We start from the raw sequence: 26793 nt of genomic DNA on the forward strand, positions 1-26793 counted from the left end.
ATGCCTCTTCCTGCGCCACTCTGCGTGCTGGATGGAGATCCACAGTCAAGAGCTGCAGCTCAGTGCTGGAGTACAACATTTCACAGGGAGCCCTGCAGAAGCAACACCTGTTTCGAGCCAGCCAAGAAAGGCACAAGCACTTGTATGTTGCTGCTTTGCTTGTGGATCGGCAATAACCCTAAACCAGTGGACATCTGCTGAGCCTCCTGAGAATTCTGGATAATAGATTTGGACGTCAAAAGTTTTATATTTTTAATTTTTTTGTGCCTTTTGCCTTTTTTTCCTTTCCATTTTTTTTTTTTTTTTCGGATTTATCTCAGCCAACAACGTGAGATTTCCCCCCTCCCCCTTTGCAGGATTCATGCTGATGTATGCAGTCTGTTATAGAGTAAAAACAGCGCATGCCTTTCTGGAGTCAGAATCCATAAATCCTGACGTAGCCTGTGCATCTTAAAAAAAAAAATCCCTATAACGCCTAGGTATTTAAGTTGCTATGGTCATTCTTATCTTAAACCAAATGGAGAAACTACGGATTTTTTTCTTTATTACAGTTGGATGGGCTGAAGACCTTATTGCTTGCTAAGAGCTGGGGATATATGCATTTATATAGATATACACATCTATATGTTTATAAATATGTCAGTGTGTGAGTATAAAGTGGTGGTTTCTTAGACTAACTGGTTTGACCTTGAACCTGTACCAGTCAAAACAGAATATTACTTTTATTTATGCATTTAATGGATTGAAGAAAGAACATTTTCTCTGTAACTGCGCTAGGGAGGGGAGAGGAGTGGAATATACCTAATCTTATATCTCCTGGGTTTGGCACCATCATTATTGTTTATTCTTATTCTCTAAAAGCAGAATCTTCTGATGGCTCCCTTAGGTGAAGTTGGGAACTATTTCGGTGTGCAGGATGCAGTACCCTTTGGGAATGTGCCCGTTTTGCCGGTGGATAGTCCGGTTTTGTTAAGTGACCACCTGGGTCAGTCTGAGGCAGGTGGGCTACCCAGGGGGCCTGCGGTCACGGACTTGGACCATTTAAAGGGGATCCTCAGGCGGAGGCAGCTATACTGCAGGACTGGATTTCATTTAGAAATCTTCCCCAATGGTACTATCCAGGGAACCAGGCAAGACCACAGCAGATTTGGTAGGTATTATCCTTAACCCTTTAGGGGTCATGCGATGAAATTATGTGCTCCAACTCCGGGCGGGGGGACGGCGGGGGGGAAAGGGGTGTCAAGCGGGAGGAGAGGGGGTTTGCGACGGGGTCTGAGCAGCCGAGGGGGAAAAAATGGATGGGGCCGGGGCCGGGGCCGTAGCCAGGCGGCACCGCCGCAGCGGAGCAGGAGCCCTCACCAAAGTCGCCGGGTGCTCGGTAGCGGTGGTCGGGGGGCTCCGGGGTTCGCTTCGGGGCCGGGAGGGGGGTGGTGGCGGTGGTGGCGGTGGTGGTGGTGTGGGGGGATTTTTTTTTTTTTTTTTTTTTTTTTGCTCAGGAAGCAGCAGAAATTTTCTACGGAACGCTTGCATTTGGCGAGTTTAAAGGGGTTTTTAATCATTAACCACGCCGATTTCAAACGCCCCGAGTTTCCTGAAGGGAGTGGCTGTCGCCCTGTACGCAAATGAACGAGGGCTTTCCTTTCGGTTTCTCTCCCCATCACCACCTGCCCCGGTGGCAGATCCGGCCCCTGCCCGGGCTCCCTGCGAGCAGCCCCCGGCGGCGAGCGGCCACCGGCCGGCCTCGGGGCTCGCAGCCCCGCCGCAAAACGCTCCCTGCTCGCTGAGAGCCGCCGGGGGACAGGGCAGGGTGGCTTTTTCTATTTCTGTGACTCAGCAGCCGGGGTTGGAGGGCTCACGGCTCCGCGCCGCTTCATTCCCGCAGCCTGGCTGCTCGGGAGCGCACGGGCACGCACCCACGGCCACGCACCCGCGAGTCCGGGGGGGGACTCCCCCACCCAGCCCCGGCAGCTTGCAAGTTCCCTAAAGCAGCCCGCAGGAGCCGATTCTTTTTTTGGGGTTTTAAGGAGGGGTGAGGCGAATGCACCAGGTTAGCTAAGCCGCGCTCCCAGCTGTTGGAAGGAGTTAACTTGGGAGCGAAGCAACCTGACAGCGCTTACACTCGGTCGTAAAAACAAAGTCCCGTGGTGCTTTTTATTTTTATTTATTTATTTCCCCCCCCCCCTCCTTTGCCTTTTAATGCCAGATGTTGAACCCTATCTAAACCGTGTTTTATTGCTCGGTGAAGCTGTTTAGATAATGCCGGTGTTGCAGGGGGATGATCGCGAAAGGGCGCAGAAGGGAAGAGGCGTGGGGGGGGGGGGGGGGGGGGAAGGGAAAGACAGGGAAGGGGAGAGGAGAGGAGAGGGCTGGGGCTCGCATGGTGGCAGGTTCGTCCTCCATCCCCCGCTCCCTGCCACCCTCAGGCCGGCTCCAGGCTCTGCCTCCCTCCCCCGGGCGTGCTGGGGGGAGCGGAGGGCACAGAAAGTGCGGAAAGTGCCGGGCGGAAGGGAAAAGGCGGTGGCGTAGCGTGGGGACCGGAGCGATTCGGCATCAAGGCTTATCATTTTATTTATTTTATTATTATTGTATTTTTTTTTTCCGAGACGCTGCGAATAGCCGCAGGCACAGGTTTCCCCCTGCTCGCTGCGGGCTCGGAGCAGGCTCTGGGGAAGGGGGGTCCGGGGGCTGCTGCGGGGGGGTCCGGGGGTGTGGGGGGGCCGCCGGCAGCAGGTGTAGGGCGGCGAGCACCGGCAGCGGGGGCTGCTTGGGGCCGGCACCCCCGGGGCCCCGCCGCCGTCCCCTGTCCCCCCCCCTCGGGAGGAGGCCGCCAGCTGCTGCCCCCCTCCGCAGTGACCGCGTTATTCGAGGCGTCCGTGGTTAAAAATGGCTCGCCAGCCGCAGTTGTAGGGAGCTGAGGATGCCGAGGGGCAGCTCCCCCAGCCCTGCAGCGCTTGGGCTTTAAATAGATTTTTTTTTCCCCAATCCCTTTGCCCCCCACCCCCAAATCCCCTCATATAGGAGCACCCCGGCGCTAACTCCTCGCCCAGGGTCGATGCTCGCCAAAGCTGTGGGATGCGACGGGGCTCCGGAGCTTCTTCGGGAGCGGGGAGGGCTTTTTGTAGCGTTGTGTTTGTCGGGAGGTCACCGGTCAGCAGCTGCTATTTGGGTTTCGGTGATGGCAAAGCCTTGCGATTCCCCTGGGAAGCTCCCGCATCCATCCCAACGCCGGAGCTGCCCGGGGGAGAGGGAGCCAACTTGGTCGCCTCCGAGCTTGCGAGGGGAAACCTGCGTGGGGGGGACGAGGCTAGAGGGAAGTTTTCCTCCGGGAAAATAAGGAGGACAAAGAGAAGCCCGGGGGGGCTGCAAGGAAACTCTGCTCGGGGCTCTGCCCGGTGGGAATCCCCCTCCCCGCACACACACGCACACACCTCTGGAGAGACATCAGATAAGAGTAATTCTTTTGTGATGCTATGTTGGATGCGTGCCGATTGCATACAATAAACCGAGCCATATTGTGTGTCTATACTCGCCCGGCTCTGGGAGCCCTGGCATTTCGCAATTCCTGCAGCAGCAGCAAGATGTCCATCTCGGAGGGAAAAGCTCCCCGGGGGAGCGCAGCCTGGTGTCCCCCCCCCCCGCCCCTCCATGGAAAGCGGTCTTAGGTGATCAAAGCCTTATCTCTGCTAGGTGACAAAAGAAAATTCTATTTATTTATTTATTTATTTATTTGATGCAGTCTCCTTTCGTCTAAGGGCATTTGCCACACAGTGGAGTCATTGTAAATTCAGGAACTCTGTAACAGCGGAGAGGCGTGCCTCTGTGCGTCAGCACAAGTACTGCATGCACAGCATTAAAAAAAAAATAGGAGCATGCAGGGAGGAGAAAAAAAAAAAAAAAGAGCTTGTCAGCAGGTGACCTCCGCTCCCCGGGACCTGCTGCTGCAAGGACCCGATGCGTTCATCAGCTGCAGAAGCCAAGCAGCTGACCGTCCTCCTGCCTCCCCCATTGCCCTGCATGGCTCTGAGGGGGCTTCAGCACTGGGCAGGGGGTCTGCAGGCCCCCCTTCTGCCCCCCAGTCCACTGCTGGATATGGGAGGATGGGCTGCTTCTGCCCCCGAACACCCCCAGGCTTTTGGGCTCTTGGGAGATATGAGGGGCAGGTTGTAGGGAGGCAGTTTTTTGGGGTGGGGGAGAAGTGCCCTTCACTCAGCCTTTGGTGGGGGTGCAGTGGCAGCAGTAAGGAGAGGCTGTGGTGCCCCCTAAAAGGGGGTGCGCTGGGGTTGGGGGCTCACTGTGGCAGCCTAAATGTGAAGCAGGGCCCTGCTGCCCCTGGGGGAGCTGTGGCCCTCTGTGTGCAGCCTGGCCTCCCCATGGGCATCCTGTGTGGCAGTGGCAACAGCAGTGATAGGCAGGAGGAATCACAGGTGGGGGCTCTGCTCCAGCTGAGCGCCCAAACTGGGGTCTGGGGAGGCCAGGGAAGCCCCAGCTTTGCTCCCAGCTTCACTCAGTATCACCCTCACCCCATTTGTATTTTGCTGGACTGAGGGCAGCATGGCCCTGCCTCTGTGGCCTCCCTTCCCTGCGCTGGGCACCTTGCTGCTGCCTCTGAGAACCCTGCAGAGGCTGGCAGAGATCCTTGCTTGCCGTACTCCTTGTCATAAATGGGGCTTGGGATGCTGAGTGGAAGCTACGCTGCTTCAATCCGGCAGCACAAAAAGGGCCTATATATAGCAAGAGACAAAAATGTGCAAAGGGCGGAACAAACCACAAAGGTCCGTCATTGGGAAGATGCTCATTGCTTAGAGCTGAGGCAAATGTGTCCTGTAGCTCTGTGCGATGCCAGAGCTCAGTGGGACAAAAGTGACAATTTCATGTGCTGTAAGTGACCCGTGGCAGGACCAGCCCTACACGGTCAGAGGGTGGTGTCCTGCTGGTGTCCAGCCAGGTCCTGAGCTGGGGCATGCAGCAGAAGAGGCTGGTGGGGATATGCAAGGAATAATTTCCCCTCAAACTTTCTTCCTAACCTCTTTGTGGAGCAGCAAGTCTTTGCCTTTAAGCGGTTTCATTAAAGAAATTGTCCAGTGCCTGACAAGACAGTACTCAGGATCCATGTACTGAGATGCATTTCCTCCCTCTTTCTCTTTTCTCCCACATTTTTAGCTATAAATAGGGACCTAGCTTTTAAAGTTTGGGGCTGTCCTGATTTTCATTTGGTCCAGCCTCATTTTGAAAGGTATATCTATTTTAATATCTGGTTCAGATCCTGTGCACTGTCACTGTATTACAGAAATGATAGAGCGAAAAAATTCACAAGAGTGCTGGGCCAAATCATGCAATCCTTAAACTGTCAAAACTTTTGCATGACTGCATGGTTGTCCCCAGATATTCTCATGAAGACTTAGCAGCATGGCATGTAAAACTTTCTGTGAATAGTCTGCTTAATGTTTTAAATGAACAAGTCCCTATTCTGGTCTCAAATGTGTGGATGCTCTTTGCCAAGGACCTTAAATTTGTCTTGTGCACTTACAATGGGATGTGACAGTGCTTTTTTTGTTCTTTTGACACACTAAGCAGCATGCACACAAATATTTGAAACAAGGACAGCAATTAAAGTCTACATTGATATTGATGTGAAAGATGCCAGACTCACTGACTTAGCTGCAGTGTGGTATAATACACACTTCACATAAGACTTAACATCAGTTAAAATTGCTTGGTAATATGTATCAAGTAATATGATAGTTTGGTAAAAGCTTTACAGAAAAGGCCTTAGTAAGAAAGCTGGATGTATTGCATGTCCGGATATAATGGGAATGATTAAATTGTTTCAATGGATCGATTGTATCTGAGATACTACACATACCAGATAAACAGCACACTGCCACTTTTTATTACTTCAAAAAAAAATCCATAATTACTAGATATTTCCTCCTTGTATTTTAGGATTAGTGCATATGTAGAGAATAATTTAAGATGCCCAGGCCTTAAAACAGGGTTATCAAAACAATAAGACTATGGTGTTTGTAGTACTGAATAATATATAAGGTAATGATCAATAGTCCCTTACAGGGAATACATTTCATCTTTACATTAGCTTGGCTATAAATTTTCCCTATTGGCTTCAACTTGTGCTTTGTTAGATTTATGTGATCCATGCCTGTTATTGATTAGTGCCCAACTATTTTGTGGGAGATGCCAAATTAATTGTTCAAAAAATCCATGAAAGTGCTTTTTTATTGGCCACGTGAGGCTCAACACATACTATACTGTTATTTTATTGTTTCATGCAAATACAATTCCCAATAAGCTTTTAAAATAGTTACGTGGTGTGGTTAGACATGAACATTCACAAAATATATGGAAAATGCTACTCTGTGCCTTATTTTGTGGCTCAGAAAGTAGCATTGTGCAGTAGTGTGCTTCTGAACATTGCTGGATAACTCCTGCGAGATCTCTACATGAAAACTCCAGAATAGGAAGCAATTTCCACGTGTTCCACAAGAAATCTAGCTTTTTGTGAGGTTTGGCTGGTAACATCCTCATTGAGGAGGCAAGCAGCTTTCAGGGAAGGCTGCCAACAAAACCCCAGACCTCAGAAGCAGAGGAGCTGGTGTTTGAGTTGGTGCTCACTCCACTGTGCACAGGGATGCTCAACCTGGGAGCTTTGTAGGAGTGCTTCCCTGCAAAATATTCTAACCTGCAGAAAGCTTGCTATTGAGTGTAAAGGAAGATGTAATCAATTGTGTGCTATCACTTAGCTCTAGAATATTCTAAGTTTCAATTTAGAGATAAGTAAAAAAGTAATATAGTGGATGTTTAATATCTAGACAAATCAGTGTGAGCCTCTGAACTGTATTACAGATTTCCATTTCTCAAGCCTCTGGAAGATGACAATGTGAGTAAATCTTTCCATGTATTCCTGATTCATTGATGCCCAGAAAGTAGATATTTTGGTTCCATGTGTAACTTTATTTTCATCTCACAATACTGGTTCAAGCGTGTTTTTTTTTTCTTTTTTTTCTTTTTTTTTTTTCTTCCTTTTTTTTCTAAGTTACTTTGCAAGACAGATTTCATAGGTTCTTTAATAATAGTAATTTTGGTTATCTGAAAACGTGACTTTTTTCTCTTTGAATGCATGAGCGTTGTGCAAATTGGAATACTGACAAGTGCAGTATGGCTGAGCTTCAGGTTTGTTTAGAAACGGTGAGAAAGATTGAGAATAATCTTTAATTTGATACATTAATGCTGTCTGCAGTGCATCACTCTAGCAGAGACTTAAAGGACCTAACCATTCAAGGATCGTGTTTTACGGTGTGTTCATTTGTTCCTCATCTTCCTCCAAACAACTCCGAAAACAGAAAGCACACCTCTGACACCAGCTGTTTGCCACTCAGGGGTCAGTCACATCTGGGAAAGATCTTCCAGTGCAAACAACATCTACACTGTTTGCTTTTTCCTGTATTTTCTAGGTATACTGGAGTTTATCAGTATAGCAGTGGGCCTGGTCAGCATTCGAGGAGTAGACAGTGGACTCTACCTTGGAATGAATGAGAAAGGGGAGCTCTACGGCTCGGTAAGTCCTTGGTTGTGCTGGGCAGTTTAAATGCTTATGTTTCTTGGTAAAAAATACTTGGTAGCTCCTGCAAGGCTCTGTTGTGTACAAGCACAGCTTCTGCTTGAGATATCTTGCAGTTTAATGAGAAACAAGACTCTGCAGGTGGTGTGCAAGTGAGGGAGAGGAAAAGGTGACAAAATCTGGAAGGCGTGATAATGTGGGCAGATGACAACGTAGGTATGAACAGTGGAGACTGCTGGCCACTGCAGACTGAAGGATGTACTATAGGATTTGCAAAACTGTTGTTTCAGTCAAGGCTTAAATGAGACAAAGTTGTTGCTTTTTGTGTGTAGGCAGAGATCGTGCTAGGAATTGACAAAAGCAAGTCGAGGGGGAGGCAAAGGGTGGCATGTGTGGATGAGAAAATGAGAAATAAGAGTGGGTAAAAGTTATAAAGAGTAAAGGAATGAGGGCAAGAGACTTGGTGGTCTTGTTCTGAAAGTTCATCTGGTGTTCCCTGCAAGGTGGTAGCAGGAATGGGAAGGAGTAAAACTTGGTGTTTCTTGGAGTTAGAATGGCCACCCAGCCTACCTGGAGCTAGTGGGTGATCATCCTTGGCAGCATGGGCTGTTTTGCTGCAGAGGAGTTTGTGTGTGTGTGTACACATGTGCATGTGTGTGAAATGTCTGTTCCTTGGAGCAACTCAGACATCTGGTGTACACAGGGGTTCACATGTGGGGTAGATCACAGGCAGGAAGCAACTGAAGTTGAGTAGGTAACTCCTCAAAGAGTAGAAAGCAACCGTTTCTAGCAGTCAAGTGTCAAGCTCCATGACTAATGAGGAGTAGAGGAGCAGTTGTATCAGGGGAAGAGGGTGTCAGGTCTGGAGGGAAGGCGAATGTGTGAAGCAGAAGGAGGCTGTGTATATGCACAGGGGTTCTTCAGAGGCATCAAGGAGAGGATGGTCAAACGGCCATTGGGCAAGGCCTGATGGCATAAACATTGCATGGAGAGACACTCAGAAAGGAGTTAAATAACAATGTGGCCTTGGGTGTAGCTAAAGACCCCTGTGCCACAGGGGGGTAATGGTAACTGGGAAAAGGATGAACTGAATGGGACAGTGGTGAGAGTGGGAGGAACATGAGATAAGCAGATGGTGATGAGCAAATGGATGGAACCAGGAGTGAGAGTACGGCTTCCCGATATACAATGCACAGAGAAGTGTGAGGAAGAAAGACTATGAAGGTCCAGGAGAAGTGTTTTCACAAGAGTATCCAGGTTGATTGATCCCTTTCTGGTAGTAATACCTTGTGTGAGAGATGGGAGGTGACTATCTTCTGAGTAAAGAGTAAGTCAGAGGAGGAAGCCACTCCATATCACGAAAGTGTATGTGGGAGGCAGAAAAAGAGGTGGTAGAATGAGGGGCAAGTTTGGGATGGAGAGCGTGTGGACAAGGAGGAAAAGGAGACATGCAGACATGGTGGGAACCAGTGAGTGGAAAAAGAGAAAGGAAAAGGATTTATAATAAATGGCAGTATGGGAGAGGAAAAGGTTGCAAGCATGGAGGGGAGGAGAGAAAAGGAATGGATGAAAAGACAGATGTAAACACATTGCTGGGGAAGAGTGAATAAGTTGGTATAAATCACAGATCCTTTGCAGCTCACCTATGGCATAAAGGAGTAGGCAAGTCGTGAGTACTTGCATGGTTCAGGCAGGCAGCAGAAAGGCAGAAGAGCAACAGTAATATGAACCAGTAAATGTTGAAAATCAATGATAAGAGTAATTATTTAAGCAGATAAACTTAGTCAGTGAATCATGTAAGTTACTCTGCACTTCAGATATCCAGAAAAAGAAGGAAATTTGGAGATGACTCAGGTTATTGATAGAGTTTAAATGCATAGACTTTGGAAAGCAAACATTACATTGCTTTTCAGTGTAATTCATGTTTCATGTTTGCAGTATGTTTGACTGCTGGAGTGAATTACTCAAAACTTTTTTTTTTCTTTTCTCCTTAAGGACTATGCACAAGAAATTCTTTGTAAATTACTAAGCTCATTGTGTTAATGAAATAGTTGTTCCATGAAAAGCAGTGCTCATGGAGCCTGCTTTCTGCAGTGTTTGGGTCTCACAGTCCCAAACATGAGTCTCCTTTATCTTTTCTCCCTGCACTAACACAACTTCTCAAGCCTTTTGTGTGTCTTGCACTTAGAAAGAGATGGTGTCAGCTGTCCATGCTCACTGGATGGTCAGTTTGAAAAGATTGCATAGCTCACCACTCCCAGGTGGGACGTGCAAATGATTTCTCTTCTTTACCCAGTCCCTGATTAGTTGCAAAACTGATAAGGACTTAATTTTCTTGAAGATCTTTGCCTCTTAATTGAAACTAGTTGAAAAAGCTGAGGAAGGACTGACAGGCAGGCAGACGGATGGACAGTGTAATTGGATAACCTCTTTTCCCTAATAAATGGGGCTAAAAATATGAAGCCATTTATAAAGGAGAACTGGCAATCTATAGGGCCAGAATGCAAAGTTCAGGTTAAAATCTGATGGATGATATGGCTCATTGTCAGCCTCCAGAGATGGCACATGCTGAAGAGTGATGGTAATTGAATTACATTACTTCCAATGAAATATAACCTCTAATGGCTACTCAGTGTGATGATGCTTTAAAGCCTTGTCAACACTAGCAATCCTAGTGCCTATATTTCAGCAACTGTCAGCTCTGGTAGAAACACTGAGATAAGCAGGCCTCTGAGCAGTTTTTCGTGTAGAAATGGCTGGACATTTTTAAGTGACAGCATTTTGCTTTTGGTTTTGGTCAAAAAAAAAGGGGGGGGGGCAATTAACTGAAAATGAAGTTCTCTGGTGGGAATAAATGCTGCAGTTTGAGCCAGAAGTAAGTAACATCCAAGACAGGACTTGCTTTCCTGTGGTAGAGAAGATCAGTTCTGCTGAAATGAGCCTCTGATATGGGAGACTGAGGTTCAAAGTTTTCACCCAAATTATTCCAGGGGATCACCCAAGCTGGACTGCTCTGTAGTACCAGCAAGTTCTCCATGCTCTGCCTGTGCTGGGTGGTGGGTGCTTTTCTCTTGTTTTTTTTTTCACCAAAGGCCATGAATAGCATCAGGTTTGTCATGGAGCAGGCACAGTTGTGAGGCTGTGAATGTGTTTTGTAAGGTGGGAAAACTGTTTCCCTCTTACAACTGAATAGCAAGATAAGAAATTCCTGGTCTTGCTCTACATCAGCATTGTGGATCTACACAGGTGTGTTTCCGCAGGGATTCAGCACCACTGAACTTGGTAGTGCTGGAATAGGTGCCCTGTGTCTGTGGCAGTATTGAATTTATATTCAGATTTCTTTTTTAAAAAGAATGTATATATATATATCAGGTGTGAATCAAATTAGCTCCCTGAAAGACATGTCCTTCTATATATGTGTTTGAAACATTTGGCACAGGAGGATTTTTCCCAGCATATTTGTGGTGCCGCTGGAGATAGGACATATGGTGAAGCAGAGCAGCCAGGATGGGTGATTGCTGCCAATTTTCATGAAAGACAACAGTAAAGGCAGCTTCAGCATATCTCGATCCAGACATGATGCTCTTGTCTTTCTGAAAGTGCTGCTTTCCCCATAAATCTGAATTAGCTACACAACGAATGCTCTTCCCAACTTGCCACCTTTACAGGGGGCACTTCTCTTGCATCTTCTGTTTCAAAAAAGTTCACCGACTGTCATGCTGCTCTCAGGACCATGCACACAGGGTGCCTGTTCCCAAGGTCCTCCCCATCCCACGGACTGAGCTAGGCAAAGCTGAAGGTACATGTGTGTGGTAGAATGAGGAAGCTGGTGGTGGCTATGTAGTGATGACTTGGAACTGGTTAGTGACAGCAGCTTTCCCTTCTCTGTCTAGCTCTTTTCCTGCTCTCCATTTACCTTGCCTTCCCCTTGCAGCCTGCAGCCATGACTCATCATGTTTCACAACAGCTTCCATGTTCCTGATTGGAGAGCAGGAAAAATCCATACTTCAGATAGGATCCAGAGGGTGTTAAGATGAGACATGAAGACCTTTTTCCTTCCTGAGCATCAAACAGGTCTTGCCAAGGCCTCTGGCAAGAGTGTCAACAAATGTGTCGTAGTTGTGCTCCTTGGTGCCATGTGGTGAGGATCTTCCTGCTCAGACCCATGACGTTCATGTTTTCATGGGCTGTCCCCAAGCTCACACTGCCTCACACCTCTTCCCCTGGGAGTTGGTGCCCCCATGACAGGCAGTGATGAGCACCCATGGCATGGGGTGCCCATCATTCCCACACCAGACTGTCCTCTCATGGCAGGACCATGGGACACCCTCACCCCCAATGTCTTTTTCTCTCTCCTGGGCTCTCCTGCAGTAGAGAACTGTGCTGCATCTCACTGCTGGCAACCATGCCCCATCAGTCCCCTGTGGTCACAGATCTGCCCCTCTCCTCTTCTCCACAAATACTGATGTCTCCATTGCTCCATGTGTCCTTGGAAAGTGGCAAGAGGCAGCACAGGCTGGATGGTCCAGAGGAGAAGTGGGAATGGGAAGATCTGGAACAGCTAGTTACATGTAGGGCAGCTGTGCAACGGGGAGGAGGAAGAAAGAAAGAAGGAAGTGAGGTTGTTAGAGAGGGCTGGGAGCATTTGGGAGGAGAGGAAAGGGTAGAGAGAGACTTCAAGCAACTGGGACAGAGCTGAGGAACCCACATTTGGGGCTGGGGGGTGAGGTCTCAGATTCAGCCTTACAGGTTGCATGTGGCACAGTGAGACTTAGGACTGCTCATATCAGGGTAACGCATTGTTGTCCTTCAGAACCGAAATCTTGTTTGTCCTGATGTTTTCAGGACACTGAACCTGCCTTTTGCTCCTAAAACTATTAGGGAGAAGGTGGAGGAGGGGAGAGAGAGTGCTGTCCTTGAAGAAACATGTTTTCCTAGTAAGTGTGCAGGGAGGTGACGATACGCCTCTTTATTGTCCCAGCAGCTGCACCTGCAGGGCTTTGTGCCCTTGTTTGGGTCCCTACAGAGCTGGAAGGACTCTGCAGCTACAGAGACGGGTGAGCAGAAGCTTTTGAGGAAAAAGGGACACATTTTTGTAGTTTACTGAAAATGACTTGGTGTAGGTGTTGCTGCACTCTAAAAATACCTTTTATGTTCCCATGCAAACAAGGGAAGGGAATTGTTCAGCCCTTCAAATGACAGGGCAAGGTGCACGGAAACAACACGAAGAAATAAACAGGTTGCAGGTGCATGTTGGGAGCAGCTGTACGTGGTCAGTGCAGGTATCTAAGAATAAGATAGATAATAAAATTACTTTGCAAAGTTGTTCACACTTTCCTGTTAATGTTAAACACCTCTCACCTAAAGGGATTCCATGGACTTCCGATTTATTTATTTAATTTTTTTATAACCTGGATTATCTGCCCATCAGAGTGCATGCAGGCACCTGGGCCTGAAGTGAGCCTGGGAGGGAGAATAAAATGCAGGTTCCTTGAGTGAAGGTGGAGACTTCCAGGTTAAGAGTGGACAAAGCCCAGCAGGGATAATTGCTCTGACAGTCCCTTGAACACCCTTCTGTTTGTGTGTAAAATAAAGTGCCTTCTGCTGTGTGATACAGATGTTGGAGGCAAAGGGCAGCTCCTGGGACAGCAGAACTGAGCAGAATTGCTCAGGGAGACATAGCAGCCCGTGATGAGATACCTGGTGTTGTTGGTTAGCAGCAACAGTGACTTGTGTCTTCCTGAGTACATCTGCTTTAAGCAGGAGAGTTGTAAGAAGCAGGTCTATATGTGATCTGAAAGGGGAGACTTTGAGATTTGAAGAGGATGGGTTCATAAAGGTGTTTATGGACTTGGATGGGAAGGAAACTCCAAACTTGCCAAAAATTCTGCAGAAACAGTGTCCCAGCAAGGATAAAGCTGCAGGGAGGGATTTGTGGTCTCACAGGCCTTGGGCAGAGGGTCTGCAAGGAATAGAAGAAAGGTGCGCTGCAGAAAAACACAGGGCTTGGAGAGAGGCTCAGGGACAGAAACTGCTGCGATGAAGCTGAGTGAAGTTGAAATAGTGTTAGGCAAAAAGTTTTTAAGCTATATAAATGAAATGGGAACAGAAGCCTTTACAAACCCTGTATATAACACATATATATGCATATAATATATAATGTATAACATATAGAGTATCTAATATGATAATAATACACAGCCTGTGTGCTCAGGGTGAAGTGCAGAAGCAATCTAGGCTGGCTGCTGCCATGCAATGCACTGCTTGGGCTAGCAAATGTCTCTGATAGATGCCTTGGGTTGGTAACACAGGGCTGGAGGATTCACTGTTGCTTGATGATCCAACAAAGTGGGGGCAGCAGACACCACTGCTGAAAGAAGAGGCTTTTTCCCCCTGAACTACTCCTTCCCTCCCTTTTGCTGGAGTGAGCCTTTCTGTTGCCATGTGGTGAATTGAAACAGGGAATTGGAAATCAGGCTGGCCATGCAGGAGAGTTATGTTCAGCCTCAGTGGCTCCCTGTCCCATTCACTGTATGGCCATATGACCTGGTACAAAGGTGGGAGCAAAGCTGGCCAAGGGAGGGGTTGCTTCTTCCAGGGGCAATGCAGGTAACTACCAGCCTTGAGTGTATGTGCACCTCTGCCTGGTTTATATTTGGCAAGGGCAGGACCTAGGAAGCTGCAGCTCTCAATTTGGCCCAGGTTGTGTGCAGGATATGGGAGGACACAGCTGAATGAAAGAAGAGAGGAGGGCCTGTGAGATGGGTCTACTGAAGCTGGATACATAGCTTCAGGCAAGTTACCTTTATTTTTTTATTTTTATTTTTTTATTTTTTTCCATGGGAATTTCTTCTTCTAGAAATAGGAAATACAGTTGCTCTAATCTGCAGGGCTGTGTTAAGTTATGACCCAGCAGAAGAGAGAATTTGCTACAGTGGGTTAAATGGGAGTTATTCGAAGACTTGTGTGATAGATGACGAAAGAACTGAAAGGAAGACAGCAGTGGGGAGTGTTGAAAGGTATTAGGCTGGAGTGAAGCTATTACTGGAGTTTTTATGGGTTGGTCCTTGGGCTGGTTTTATGCCCTGTTTTTATTAGGGACATTAAACATCTCGTCATAAAAAAGTAGTTGTGTGTTATTGAAATTTGCAGATGTTGCAAAGTTGGGCTGTATTTTCAGCCCAGAAATCTGGCTCATGGAAGGGACTCTGTGACCTGAAGCACACAAAATGTGAGCTCACACACTTGGGGCTCAGGGAGAGCTGTCAGTGCTTCTGGTAACAACTGGTCTAAATGCAAAGTGGGGTTTTGGTCACTTGTGTTAAGGAAGATGAATTGAAACTGGAACAGGTGCAAAAGGGGGATGAAAATGCTATTAAGTGGTAGAGTCTAAAGATCTTGGATTATTTAGCCTGCAGAATGAAAACTGAGAGGATACACTCTTGGTCTCTGTAAATATGTTGAGGTTTCATGCCAAAGAGAGAAAAAAAGTCCTTGAAATAAAGGACAAGGATGAATTGGTTTGAATGGGTCATAATAAAAGCCTAGGCTGGATAATGAGGGAGTTTCAGTTCAGGAGGAAGTGAGAGTTTGAGCTAGCAAAGAACGCTTGCAGGGAGGTGGGAGGGGAAGCCTCAGCTGCTTTCTCCATACACTGTATGGTAGGAAACAGGCTTGTTTCTATGGATGCTTTCCTCATTGGAGTTGTAGGTCTGAGGAAAGCCGTGAAAATTGAGTTACTTAGGAAAATTTGTCTACAACCTCCTCTCCTTCACCTTTGCAGATAGCATCCCTGAATTTGGATGGGCAGGCTTGCTGAAAGCTGGGTACTGTTAAATGGTGACCCTTAGAGGTACCAGCATTAGGGATGAAAGCAGAAACTGCAACCCAGCCAGTAAAACGATAGCAAGGTGTGAAGGACCCCATGGGAAGAAAGGTCTTTTGAAATGTGAGTACTGGTGTAGGAAAACCCAATAGGTGAATCCATACACCTAATGCAGGGAATCTGGGAAAGCTGTGTGTGAAATTGCAGCTACTGTGGTTTTATTAGAGTAAGACTGGAGTCTGTTTTTTAAATCAGACTTTTACAGATTCTAACACCTGTCACCAGAGAGGGACACCTGCTAATAGTGCCCTGTGGGATAGGTGCTAGACTTTTCCTCTGGTCTTTGATTTTCCTCAGAGGACTTCATAGCAGGTGCTTGCCAGGTCTGAGGTTAGTTTTGTGAGAGAGAAAACCCTCAGTGATCTCCTTACCTTGGTCTCCATGCTGGACTCGGATTATTGCTACATGCCTAGGGCAGGAGAGTGTTAGAATATCTCCGGTGTATTTATATATAAATAAACAGAATTTGTCGGACACTATTTGTATATATAGCTAAGCTTTGATAAAGCAAGATCTTACTTGAACCTTAATTTAATGATTTGCTTTCCCCTAATTAAAGTTGTATAGAATTTTGTATTCTTAAGAAATGGGAGATTAGAGGTGCTGCTTGAGGAGACAGCCAAGGTGATCCACCACCAGGCTGCAGAAAGATGCTTCCAGGAAGGGCAGCCCTGGTTCCCAGCCTCTGCTGCACACTTCTGTGTTCCGCATTGCTCAACACCAGTGCTAGCCAGACTTGTCAGGAGAATAATTCAGGGACCTACAGCCACAGATGAAGGCTTGCCTTTTTTCGCAGGGTTGCTTCTCTGCTGTTTTAGCTCCCTGAACTGGCTTGTTGCCTGTTTGGGCAGGTCGCTCGGGGGGAATTGGCTGTAGTGCTGGGTTGAAGAGGGTTTGGATGCCATGCTGTCAGCACTGGGCAGTCTTAGAGTGGAAGAACAACACCATAAACCTGAACACCATAAATCTGAATCCTACCCAGCCTGCAAACACTGGGCTTGTTCAGCTTGAATTTCTTCAGATTTGCTTCTCTGCAGTTGTATAGCTCCACAGTTACTGTCGCCCTGAACGTTTTTGGAGCCAGCCTTGTTAGCGATACGGGAGTGTGAAAAGGTTCTGTGCATTGAGTTGATCTGAGAATAGCATGTTGAAGTGACACACTAAAAGAGCATCATCAGCAGTGACATACTGAGATGTGCTTGGGGATTATTCGCTGCATCAGATAAAGATCTGATGTGCTCTGTTTCTGACTCAGGAGCCAGTGGGATGTGAACGTGGCACTCTTTTCCACTTCACCATTCATCATTTTCAAAGGCAGAGTAGAAAATGTTTGCCCTGCGGGGACTTCATTAGGGATTTTGTCTAGGTTGGGATTGGCTTTGCAGTTTGAATGTGCTTGGGCTGATCTGCCGATGTGCAGCAATGAAGTTCATTTGTGTCGCGTTCAGAAAGGCTAAGAAATAAAGCTCGTTACAGCACAAATCCATTTTTTTTCCCTTTTATAAAGTACTTTGGCTTCTTTTTCATTCCTTTTGTAATGGCAGACTTCTGCTGTTACTTTTGATCTGAAGATGAGGTTTTAAATCTGTGCTCCATGACCGCTGCTGAGGAAAAACTTGGCTTCTGTTGTGGATGCCACATGCTTCTGAGGTCTGGCCCAGGCTGGGCATCTTTCATCTGCTCAACTTTACACTTCAACACAATTACGAAGGCACTGTAATTGTGACTCAGGAGAAATTTTGACTTGATTCTATTACAGTTGAAATGACACTGACTTTAATGGGAGCAGGATTGGACTGGTTCCTGTAAAACCACCTATTAATTTTATGGTTATGTCAGCAGACCCCAATCAAGATAAGAGCCCTACTGTATTCATCATTTTAAAAACCTAGATCTAGACAGGGTTCCTACCAGTAACTCTGCAATCTAAAGATAGACTTTTAACATATAAACATTTATAGCCCTTGAATACCTATGCAGATTTTTGGCCTGCTGATGCCTTCATTAGGACAGCATCTAATGTATAATCTGGACTCAAAACAGGCAGCTTAGTTGGGGAAATTTGAGGAAAGCCCTTTGGGTTGCTTTAGAATATACAGACATGGGAAAACAATATTTTGAGCTTTAAACAAAATCATATATATATATATTTTATTTATTTATTTTTTTCCCATCACACTTTACAAACTAAATTCTTTGGAAGCTCCATGTACTGGAACCCTGTAGACCAACTGTGTGGTCTTTGACCTTTTTATTCACCAATTCTCCTGAAGTTGGTACTATACATCTATTTTGTTTTCGGGCAGATTGACAACTTCTTTCATCAAAGCTGAAATTAACTGCATGGCTTAAGTCTGACCTATTAAAAGAGAGGTTTCACTGATGTGTGTGTGTGGGGGGAACAGGGCAGGTGGCCGAAGAGCCACTTGACTTGCCTAAGCATTTGCTGAAGTCCAGGTCAGCTGTGTCACTGGTAACCTAAATCAGGGCATAACAGCACCAAAGATATGTGGAAATATCTGGGAATGTTTTTTTTTTTTTTTTTGTCCTACTCAGAAAGTGAAACACTAAAAATTGTGTATCTGGACCCTTGACTTTATGGTGGGATTGCCTCTGAGAAAGGGAATGGGAGAAGTGTCCAAAGAGGCATCTTTGGAGAGGGAGCTTATGAGAACTGCTGTCTAAAGGGTGCAAGTATGACATGCTTTCTTCAGCAGCTGCTCTTTGAAATGCTGGCCTTCCCCTGTGTCCAAAAAAGGTGGGATATTAAAAGGCCTCATTTTAAAACAACTTCAACTGAATATGCAATTAAATCCACTGGGTGAAGTCTCAGAGTAGCAGCCCTCCGCAGTGCTGCCCACTGAAGCACTGCAGCTTTTAAAGCCTAATTGGCAAATTTATTGTTTTCCAAGACCCCAGTGATGCATGGCACTTCAGAGAGGAGGACTAGATCTTTCCAAAATGTAGTAGCCTGGGATGCTTTATTGGTTTGATGACATTTAAAGTGTATCCAGATCAATCCCCTTCCAGAATGACACTGTGGTTAGTGATGTCTGTGTCCTCTGAACTAGCACCTAGCTGAGAGCTTTATATAAAAGCAGTAACAAAATCTGGAGACAGGCTTTTGTTCATCAGCCCTTGACCAAATTGTCTTTCTGAAAGAATAAAACATGAAGCACTTTAATGGGATGAATTTTTATCACGGCATATGCATTATAATTATTTGGTCCCCCAGGCAAAGTGTTTTTTGAAGGGCCTTGAGTGTTCTGCTTTTATGATGATACCTTTGAGCTGATGGATCAGGTGCTTCTCTAACAACGGGTAAATCAGGTTTTGGGGGGTTCTCCCTGAGTGTAAAGGCTCAGGCAGATCAAGCACTTCTATCACCCATGTTGTAATGTCTTGCAGGATGTGAGTTCAGCTGCTCCTGCAGAAGTCATGCCCTTTCTGCTCAAGGAGGGCTTTCTCTCCTTAACCTGGTGTTCTGTGCTTCCATAACTGCAAAGAAAAATAAAATATACTGATGATACCCTTTGATGTTATGCTTCATCTTAGTTCTACAAAACATGATTTATTTAAAATCTCTACCCAGTGAAAAGCTTGACTAGTATTTCAGTTGCACAGGCTAAAGAGTGTGCATCTAGCTGCAGGAGAGCAGACCTGGGCTGACATACATGTTGTCTTATGATAGAAGAGAATTTGTGGAGCGAGGAGCTGGGCTGGGTCAGGTTACAGCTTTCAGTAAATCTGAGCGTGCCTGAAATGGCTCTTTTAGTGTCTTAAAATATTTGCTGTCTTTTTATCATTGCAAGCCTGATCCAAGTTCCATTTAAGCTGATGGGAACTTTTCTGCTGTCGTCTTTAAAAATTGGCTCAGGCCCTGTATCAGATTGCATACCACCTTGCTTTCTGATTCTTGGAAGGGTTCAGCCAAGCGTGATGAATTAGATGCTTAGATAACATTGATGACTGCAGTTCTTGATTGTGCCAGGGGAACCAAAAATAAAATAGAGGTCAGAAGTGTGAATAGTAAATGGCACGGTATGGGTCCGGTCCTGCTGGCGGGGAGGGAGGGGAACACACCTGCTTGTTTGCTGGGTTGTGAGAAGTTGACTTCTTCCTGACGTGCTGTTGCAGCACAGAGAGAGAAACTCTCCAGCTCTCAGAGGAGAGGCACTGTGACAGCGTGTAGGACTCAAGCCATTCCCTGGCATTTTGTCCTGACCTCCTGCAGAAGGGGGAGCAGACCCCAGGTGTTGAGGTGGCAACAAGGCTTCCTCCAGTTCGCTTGGCTGGGCAGATTTAAAGCAAATCTTTGCAGACAGGAGTGTGGCTGCTGGTAGGCAGCCTGTGCAGGCAGATGCAAGCTCTGGCACCGTGGGGCTGCTCTTCCTCTAATGGCTCCGTGTCCGGGGAGGGCATGCATGAAGCCTGACAGCTGCAGCAGACTTCAAACCTCCAAGGAGTGGCTACCCTGAAAACCAAGGGCTGCGGATTTGGCAGTGGTGAAAATGGATGGAGGCCTAATTGGCATCTCTGGCTTCTGCAGCTCATGGCAAAAGAGCTCCCTGGTGTGCTGGGATAACGTAGTGCTAGATCCCTGTCTGCTCCATCCAGGGGAGGTCCGGGATGGTGCAGAGGGCATGGGAGCAGGAGAAAAGGGGCAGTGGGGCAAAAGGGAGAAGTGATGAAGTCCCTGCTGCACTGACATCTCCTGAGATTTCATTATTGATGCTGAAGTCTGCTTTGTTCAGGAAGCTCTTCTTTTTTGTTGCCTTCATCAGGATATGGAGGCACCACATGTTCTGCGTCTGTGTAGCTGCTTGTTGTAATACAACTTCCAAGGGGACCAGGTTCTGTCAGGTTTTACAAACTTTCTGTATGAAAGATATTCATCTTTAAGCACTCTTACAACTGCTTTATGGTAGCAGTATAAAACATTCTTTTTTTTTTTTTTTTTTTTTTTTTTTTAGTGGGGGTGTATGTATAATAAAAACCTTATACAAATGAATTAAAAATTTGGGAGGAGAAGCTGAGGAACACTCCATCTATGCCAAAGTACAAGGTGACCTCAGGAAGGGAAAATGCAATTGCCCAACTGTGGTTTTGCCATGACCGCCTTGCCTAACTTCTCTTGTCTTGTAAAAAGTGCTGTGGAATACAAAATGCATGAGAATGGCAGCATGGATGCCTGGCTGTTTGCTAGGTCTCTCTTCTGGCCCCACAGGGTTTCCACTCATGTCTTTGAGGGATCATGGAGAAGCACTGATGCAAACACCCAAAAAAGCCAACTAGTCCTTTTTGCAGACTTTTTTTTTTTTTTTTTTCATGTTCTGTCAAAATATTAAATAAACAGCATTCTGAAAAAGACTGCTAAAAGAAACCATTCAGAGAAAGCTCTGTGACAGTCTCTAGGTCAGGTGTTCACTATGCAGTGCTTGCCTTGCACTGCTCTCTGCTAAATTTGAAGGAAAAGCAGCACTGCCTGAGCACTGGGATTTGGCTTCTGATTGTGGTAGGAAATAGTCCTTGCAGCCAGAGACTTCTAAGCTTAGCACAGGAGATCAGACAAAGCATTGGCCAAATGCTAAACTGCACCTTTATTTATGACCACTCTGGATGAATGTTAATTATTAGCTGAAGATAGCGTGTTCTAGAGGTTGTTTGCATTATGGCGTGGGAAGGGCCAACCATATGTAAAATGCATGTGTTTGTAGGCAGAGGAGCAAAGAAAACCACTTCAGAGGCAACAGGGGATTTTTTGCTTGCTTCTTCTCACCACATATGCAGTTTTTATTAATGTCATATAGCCATAATAAGGGATTTGCATGAACTTATTTAGGAGACAATATGTTTAAACGTGATTTTATTAAGACAGGGTGGTTTAACACAGTGATAACATGCAGCAGATACGTCGGAAGTGCTGACTGCATCAGATACACTTCTCTTTAATAGTTGTTTGGAATTCTGGACTAGGCATTTTCTTGTGAGGTGTCTATATTGAATCAGTGTAGTCATTTACATAAAGTAAAACTATATGTGGTATAGAGTACTTGGCTAAACATGAAACCTCTTTGCTGGGGTAAAAGGCATGATGGTCAGAAGAGGTTTCCTTTTGTCAAGTTACAAAATACATGTAGTTTTAGCTCTGCTAGGTTATTTTTTAAAGAAAATAAGATTGATGAATTTTATACAGGGCCCTGTTCTGTGCTTTCATTTTATGAAGCAGCACTAATGTCTTACCACCCTTTAAAGTCATGAAACCATCCTTTGGGCAGTGTTTTTCCCATTTCCACTTATTTCCAGTTAGCTGCTTCACAGGGATATCTATTTTAAAGACATTGGGAAAGCCTTCATTGTGATAGCTGTAACTCTCTATTAATTTGCTATCTTGCTCTTTAAGGGTCTACTTGCAACTAGATAATATAATTATTTTGCTCCATAGTTAGCTGCTGGAGAATAAAGGAAGGGAAAGGGTTTCTGGGCTTACCTGCCCTGATCAAATGTTATCAGACTTCTGAATTAAATCCACCTTGGTTTCTTTGTCCTTCTGATTTGTGCATCTTTGAACAGTTCAATTATTCAAACATTTTGAGTTAAATAAAAGCTTAAAAACACAGGTGAAGTGTGTAAATGTAGTAAAATAGGGATCGATCGCTTTATAGTGGAATACTCTTTAAAGAGTCCTCACTGAAAACATGTGCTATGTGGTGCAACATCTGATTTATATAATTTTCAGGTCACCTCCTTATTTGGTCCCTGGATTGAACAATTTGCTCAGGGCAGGCAGCCTCCCCTTCCACAGGAATGCAGGTTGCTTTCCACTACTGTTCCACTTGGGTATGTTTGGTATTTGTGTCAGCCTTCAACACAAACGTCTGGTGGCATCAAGCGTGGTGCAACAAAATATTGGCACTGGAAAAATGATAGAGAATCAGTTGATCCTAGAAGTATGGAAAACTGTTAAATTCAAGGTCTAAATCTTGCTTTTTGACAGTGTGTGTAGGGACTTTGTAAAATGCTTGCAGCAGGTTTCCCCTCCTGAGCTGGTGAGGCAGGAAGGTGTGTGTTGGTGGGATGGACAAGCCTCACCCCAGTATTATCCTCATTTTTGGCCTGAATAAAACGCACGTGTCTTCAATGCATGAGTGTAAATGGGTGTTAAGTCATGTTGTGTTAGTACAGGTGAGTGTGCTAGTGCCTTTCAGATCCTGCCTGTCTTGCTACTAGTTAAACCATCATCGTTTGGTTTCCAGGGCTTGGGAATGAAGGTTATGCTGGGATTTTATTCCCCAGATTATTTCTGGGGCCTGATCCAAAGTCACTGGCATAGATTTGTTCAGTGGTCTTTTGTTACAACCAGCATTTCTAGGTGTTCCAAAAGGGAACAGTTTAATGAATTTCCAAAGAAATTATTTCACATCTCTGAAAGTGTGGTTGTTAGTGTACCTACAAATCTGAGCCTGCATCCTGATCGTTCTCTGAGGTTCATATTGAAGTATTTCCCTACTGTCTGTACCTGAATTTCTTAGAATTTTAATAAAGGCCCAAAGAGATGTAGCTGTAAGAGGATGAAAAGTAAAAACAGGATGAAATTGTAAAATAAAGATGCAGCTTGTGAGCTTGAAATCCATTGAACTCAGCCAGCATGCGGCACAGTGCAAGCCCTTATTCAAGGTCTGCCAGCTAGGTGCACCACAGCACTGTCATAATTGATCAAACCTGCCAGATAAAGAGAGGCTATTTTAAAATTTCTCCTTCAGGGCACGGGGAAGTACTGTGCGTGCAAAGATAGAAATTTATGATGATGCTAAAAAAAATGCAGATGAAGTGAATAATTAATGAATTCAAGACAGGACTGAAATATCCTCCTAAAATGTTGCTATTTTTAGTAGGGAGTGCTTCTGCAGTGCTTGTCATGTGATCCTATTGCCTTCTGAGAGCAGGAAAACAATTTGAATTAGTTTCTCTTTCCCCGGTGGACCTATAGACCCAGCATATAACATCTCTTAGCATCTGCTTTTGCATTAAAGCAAACAAAGTGATTTTAAACATCATGCAAAATAAAATATTAATGAGAGCTGTACTTAAAGATGATCTTTATAGCAGCTGAATATTTTTTTTAATACTTTGAGGCTGTGCAAGGAGCTACTGCAATGTGCCTAACTTTCAGCTGCTGCAGATGTCTGGTGGTATTCATTACTGCTGCTGTTTCTAGCTGTCAAAGCATACAGAGGCAATTATCAATAGCTGATTGCAGGATTTGGCCCACAGATGAGGAATTAATGTAAACAGATATGTTTTTCTTTTCCTTCTATAGACAGCATGGGGTGTTACTGGCTTTGAGCTACTTTACAGTATCACAGAGGGGCTGAGATGGGAAGGCACCTCTGGAGGCCATCTGGTCCAACCCTTGCTCAAGCAGGGACACCTACAGCAGCTTCTCCAGAACCATGGCTGAAAATCTCCAAGGACGGAGACTCCACAACCTCCCTACCTCACGCAGTAAAAGTGTCATAGTCAGAATGTGACATAAATGATTGTATGCAGCAGCTCTGCGGACCTGCTCACATTTTGGTGCACTCTGCTCAGCTGAGCCTGCAGGGAGGGACATCTGCTGGTGGAACAGCTGGAGATGCTGGGAGGAATGGGGCTGCCATCTTCTCTTCGGCCACAGCCACCTGTATCCATGCAGAGCCGCTGCCGTAGTGAATATGCAAGTGTTCAACGTCCCCACACCCAGCCCTGGAGGAGATTTCTCCTTCTTGAGGAGTGACGAGATTCCCAACACCCATCAGATAGAGTCAGGAACTGCTTGCTTGCTGCCTTTCTAGCCTATCAGAGTTGTCACAGCTTAAGTTTAAGAAAAGAAAACAAACAAACCTCAATCCCAAATATTTAGGCACTGAGAAGGGCCCTGACTTTGCAACCCAGTCCTTGATTAGTAGGGGGAGCTCCAGCTGTTTGCTCTCCCCATCTGGGACAGTTCCTGGGTGACTCCTATGAGGTCTATAGGGGCCTAAACAGGACCCCAGCCCCAGTGGGGTGCAGACCCCTCCCAGGGATCATCATGCTTGCCATGCAGCCAGCAAGGTGGTTTGTCACCCCAAGGATGTGGCACTGTGGTACCAGGGGCTCTCATGGTCAGTGGGTGTTCCTCCCACTGGACCTGCTTCACGCCAGTGGAGCAAACCCACTGGGCATGCGGTGCAAGCTGAGGTGTCTTGGCACTGTTAAGGAGAAAGCATTTCTGATCATGTCTTGAAACAGCAGAAAATCTCTGTGCCAAAGCAGGTTGCTTTGGGAAAAAGTTGAGAGCTATGAGTCCTGAGCTGCAGAGGTGATCCCCAAAATACTTTCAGCTCCAGGTTGAGTTGCAAGATTAGGCGATGGTAAGTTTTGTGAAGCTCCTGGGGGTAAACCATGGATGGTGGTTTCCTCAGAGGAACTGGAGTTTGAGCTGTGGCTCCTTGGTTGTGCTCAGGTTGTGGGTGTAGGTGCCATAAAAGCTTTGTTGCACCTGGGCCTTGATCTCTGTTTTCCTTTCTCTGTGTATCTACCTAGAAGGACTGTTTTAATTTCTGTTAAGACACATGCACAAAATTCTGTGTGGTGTGGAGTTTTGTATTAATAAGGAGATGATCCTTGACTGGGAGCTGGATTTAGTAGATATGAGTGCTATTTGAGTGACAATGCTAGTTACATAAAAATATTAAATTATCAGCATATATATTATATATATATATTATGCAACCTGATAAGACTATTTGCAGGCTTATTCTTCCCATCTTTCCATCAGCTTTCCCATGCTAGAGGCTAACACTTTTTTTCCCCAGTCTTCCTGCTCGGTGTGAGCATTGCCCAATTCATTCAAAATGAATCAGGTTATCAGGTGACTGCTTTTTAAGCCAACCCTGTTCATTTAGACCAAAAGGCTGGATGTGCAGGCTCAGTGAGGGGGTGAACTGGAAAGAGTGGGAGTCTATGGCTCAGGAGCCAATGAAATGGTCGATGCCTTCAGTAGGTGTCTTCTGTAGGAGAGGACACACACAAGGACAACCCTCGTAAACCCTGGAGGGCTTTTCCTCACCTAACTTGATCATCTCAGCACCTGGGGCTTGTGCTCCTGTTTGAGGCTCCTGTGGGTTGTGGTTCTGCAGCAGAAATAATAAACCAAATCATGGGTATTAAAATCTATCCTTTGTAATGAATGAGATGCATTAAGTATTCCTTGTAATGAAAGGATATAGAGATTTTAAGACCCTAAAGATGTTACCACCCTGCAAAAAAGTGATGGTTCCCTTTTGTAATGCCTGTTTGTTCAAGTACTTGCACTCATGATTCAAGAAATTGCTTTGAAAAGTCCAGTAATGTCTTGTGAGCTGCTTGGAAATGATCAGAAGTTAAAATACCTGCTTTCATGTTTGCTAGTGCTGTCTTGATTTTGACAACAAAGCTTTTGGAGAACCATTTTTGCTTCACGTATGGTTATCCACCCTTGTGAATGCTTTATGAAATACCCAGCAATATGGCTTTATTTATTTAAAATTGGGAATATTGCAAAGGTTCATTCTGTGAGTTGAGCATTGAGGTACTGTTTTTGAGTAGTGAAATTATCAATTCTTTTAAAAAAAGATTATTTTTGTGGCTAGCTCCTTACCACTTTTTCTTTTCTTTTCATAGGAAAAATTAACCCAGGAGTGTGTATTCAGAGAGCAGTTTGAAGAAAACTGGTATAACACATATTCATCAAATCTATATAAACACGTGGACACTGGAAGACGATACTACGTTGCGTTAAATAAAGATGGGACTCCAAGAGAAGGGACTAGGACTAAACGGCATCAAAAATTTACACATTTTTTACCTAGACCAGTGGACCCTGAGAAAGTACCTGAACTATATAAGGATATTTTAAGCCAAAGTTGACAAAGACAATTCCTTCACTTGAGCCCTTAAAAAGTAACCACTATAAAGGTTTCATGCGGTGGGTTCTTATTGATTAGCTGTGTCATCACATCAGCTCCACTGTTGCCAAACTTTGTCGCATGCATAATGTATGATGGAGGCTTGGATGGAACATGCTGATTTTGTTCTGCACTTAAAGGTTTGTCCTCCTGGAGGAGAGCCTATGCCCACTCGCTTGATTTAGTACGAGAGGGGGAGCGCGAGAGAGTGAGTGAGAGCGAGCGCGAGAGGACGCGAGAGCGTGAATGGGAGTGAGAGAGAGGGGAGCCGAGGGAGGAGGAGAACGGCCTGATGCATGCTGGGGAATGGACACGCTTTTAAATTTTTGATCAGTTGTACTTCGTCATATATCAGCATAGCTGCC

At 45.6% G+C, this 26793-nt stretch overlaps 1 protein-coding gene across 2 annotated transcripts; it reads left to right on the forward strand.

Annotated features, from left to right (window-relative positions):
- Window positions 1-26390, forward strand: FGF9 (fibroblast growth factor 9; the record flags this gene model as incomplete). Of its 2 annotated transcripts, none has more annotated exons than XM_084284537.1 (4): window positions 1-142; window positions 887-1150; window positions 7470-7573; window positions 26145-26390. In XM_084284537.1, 4 exons carry the CDS (start codon window positions 1-3, stop codon window positions 26388-26390), a joined length of 756 nt encoding a protein of 251 aa, XP_084140663.1. The 2 variants fall into 2 exon arrangements, with proteins under 2 accessions (XP_084140663.1, XP_084140664.1); XM_084284538.1 differs by lacking the exon at window positions 1-142 and adding an exon at window positions 625-646.
- Window positions 26391-26793: the final 403 nt, after the last annotated feature.

The sequence above is a fragment of the Netta rufina genome, assembly GCF_964035555.1.
Source record: "Netta rufina genome assembly, chromosome: 1".
In the NCBI taxonomy this organism is placed as follows: domain Eukaryota; kingdom Metazoa; phylum Chordata; class Aves; order Anseriformes; family Anatidae; genus Netta; species Netta rufina.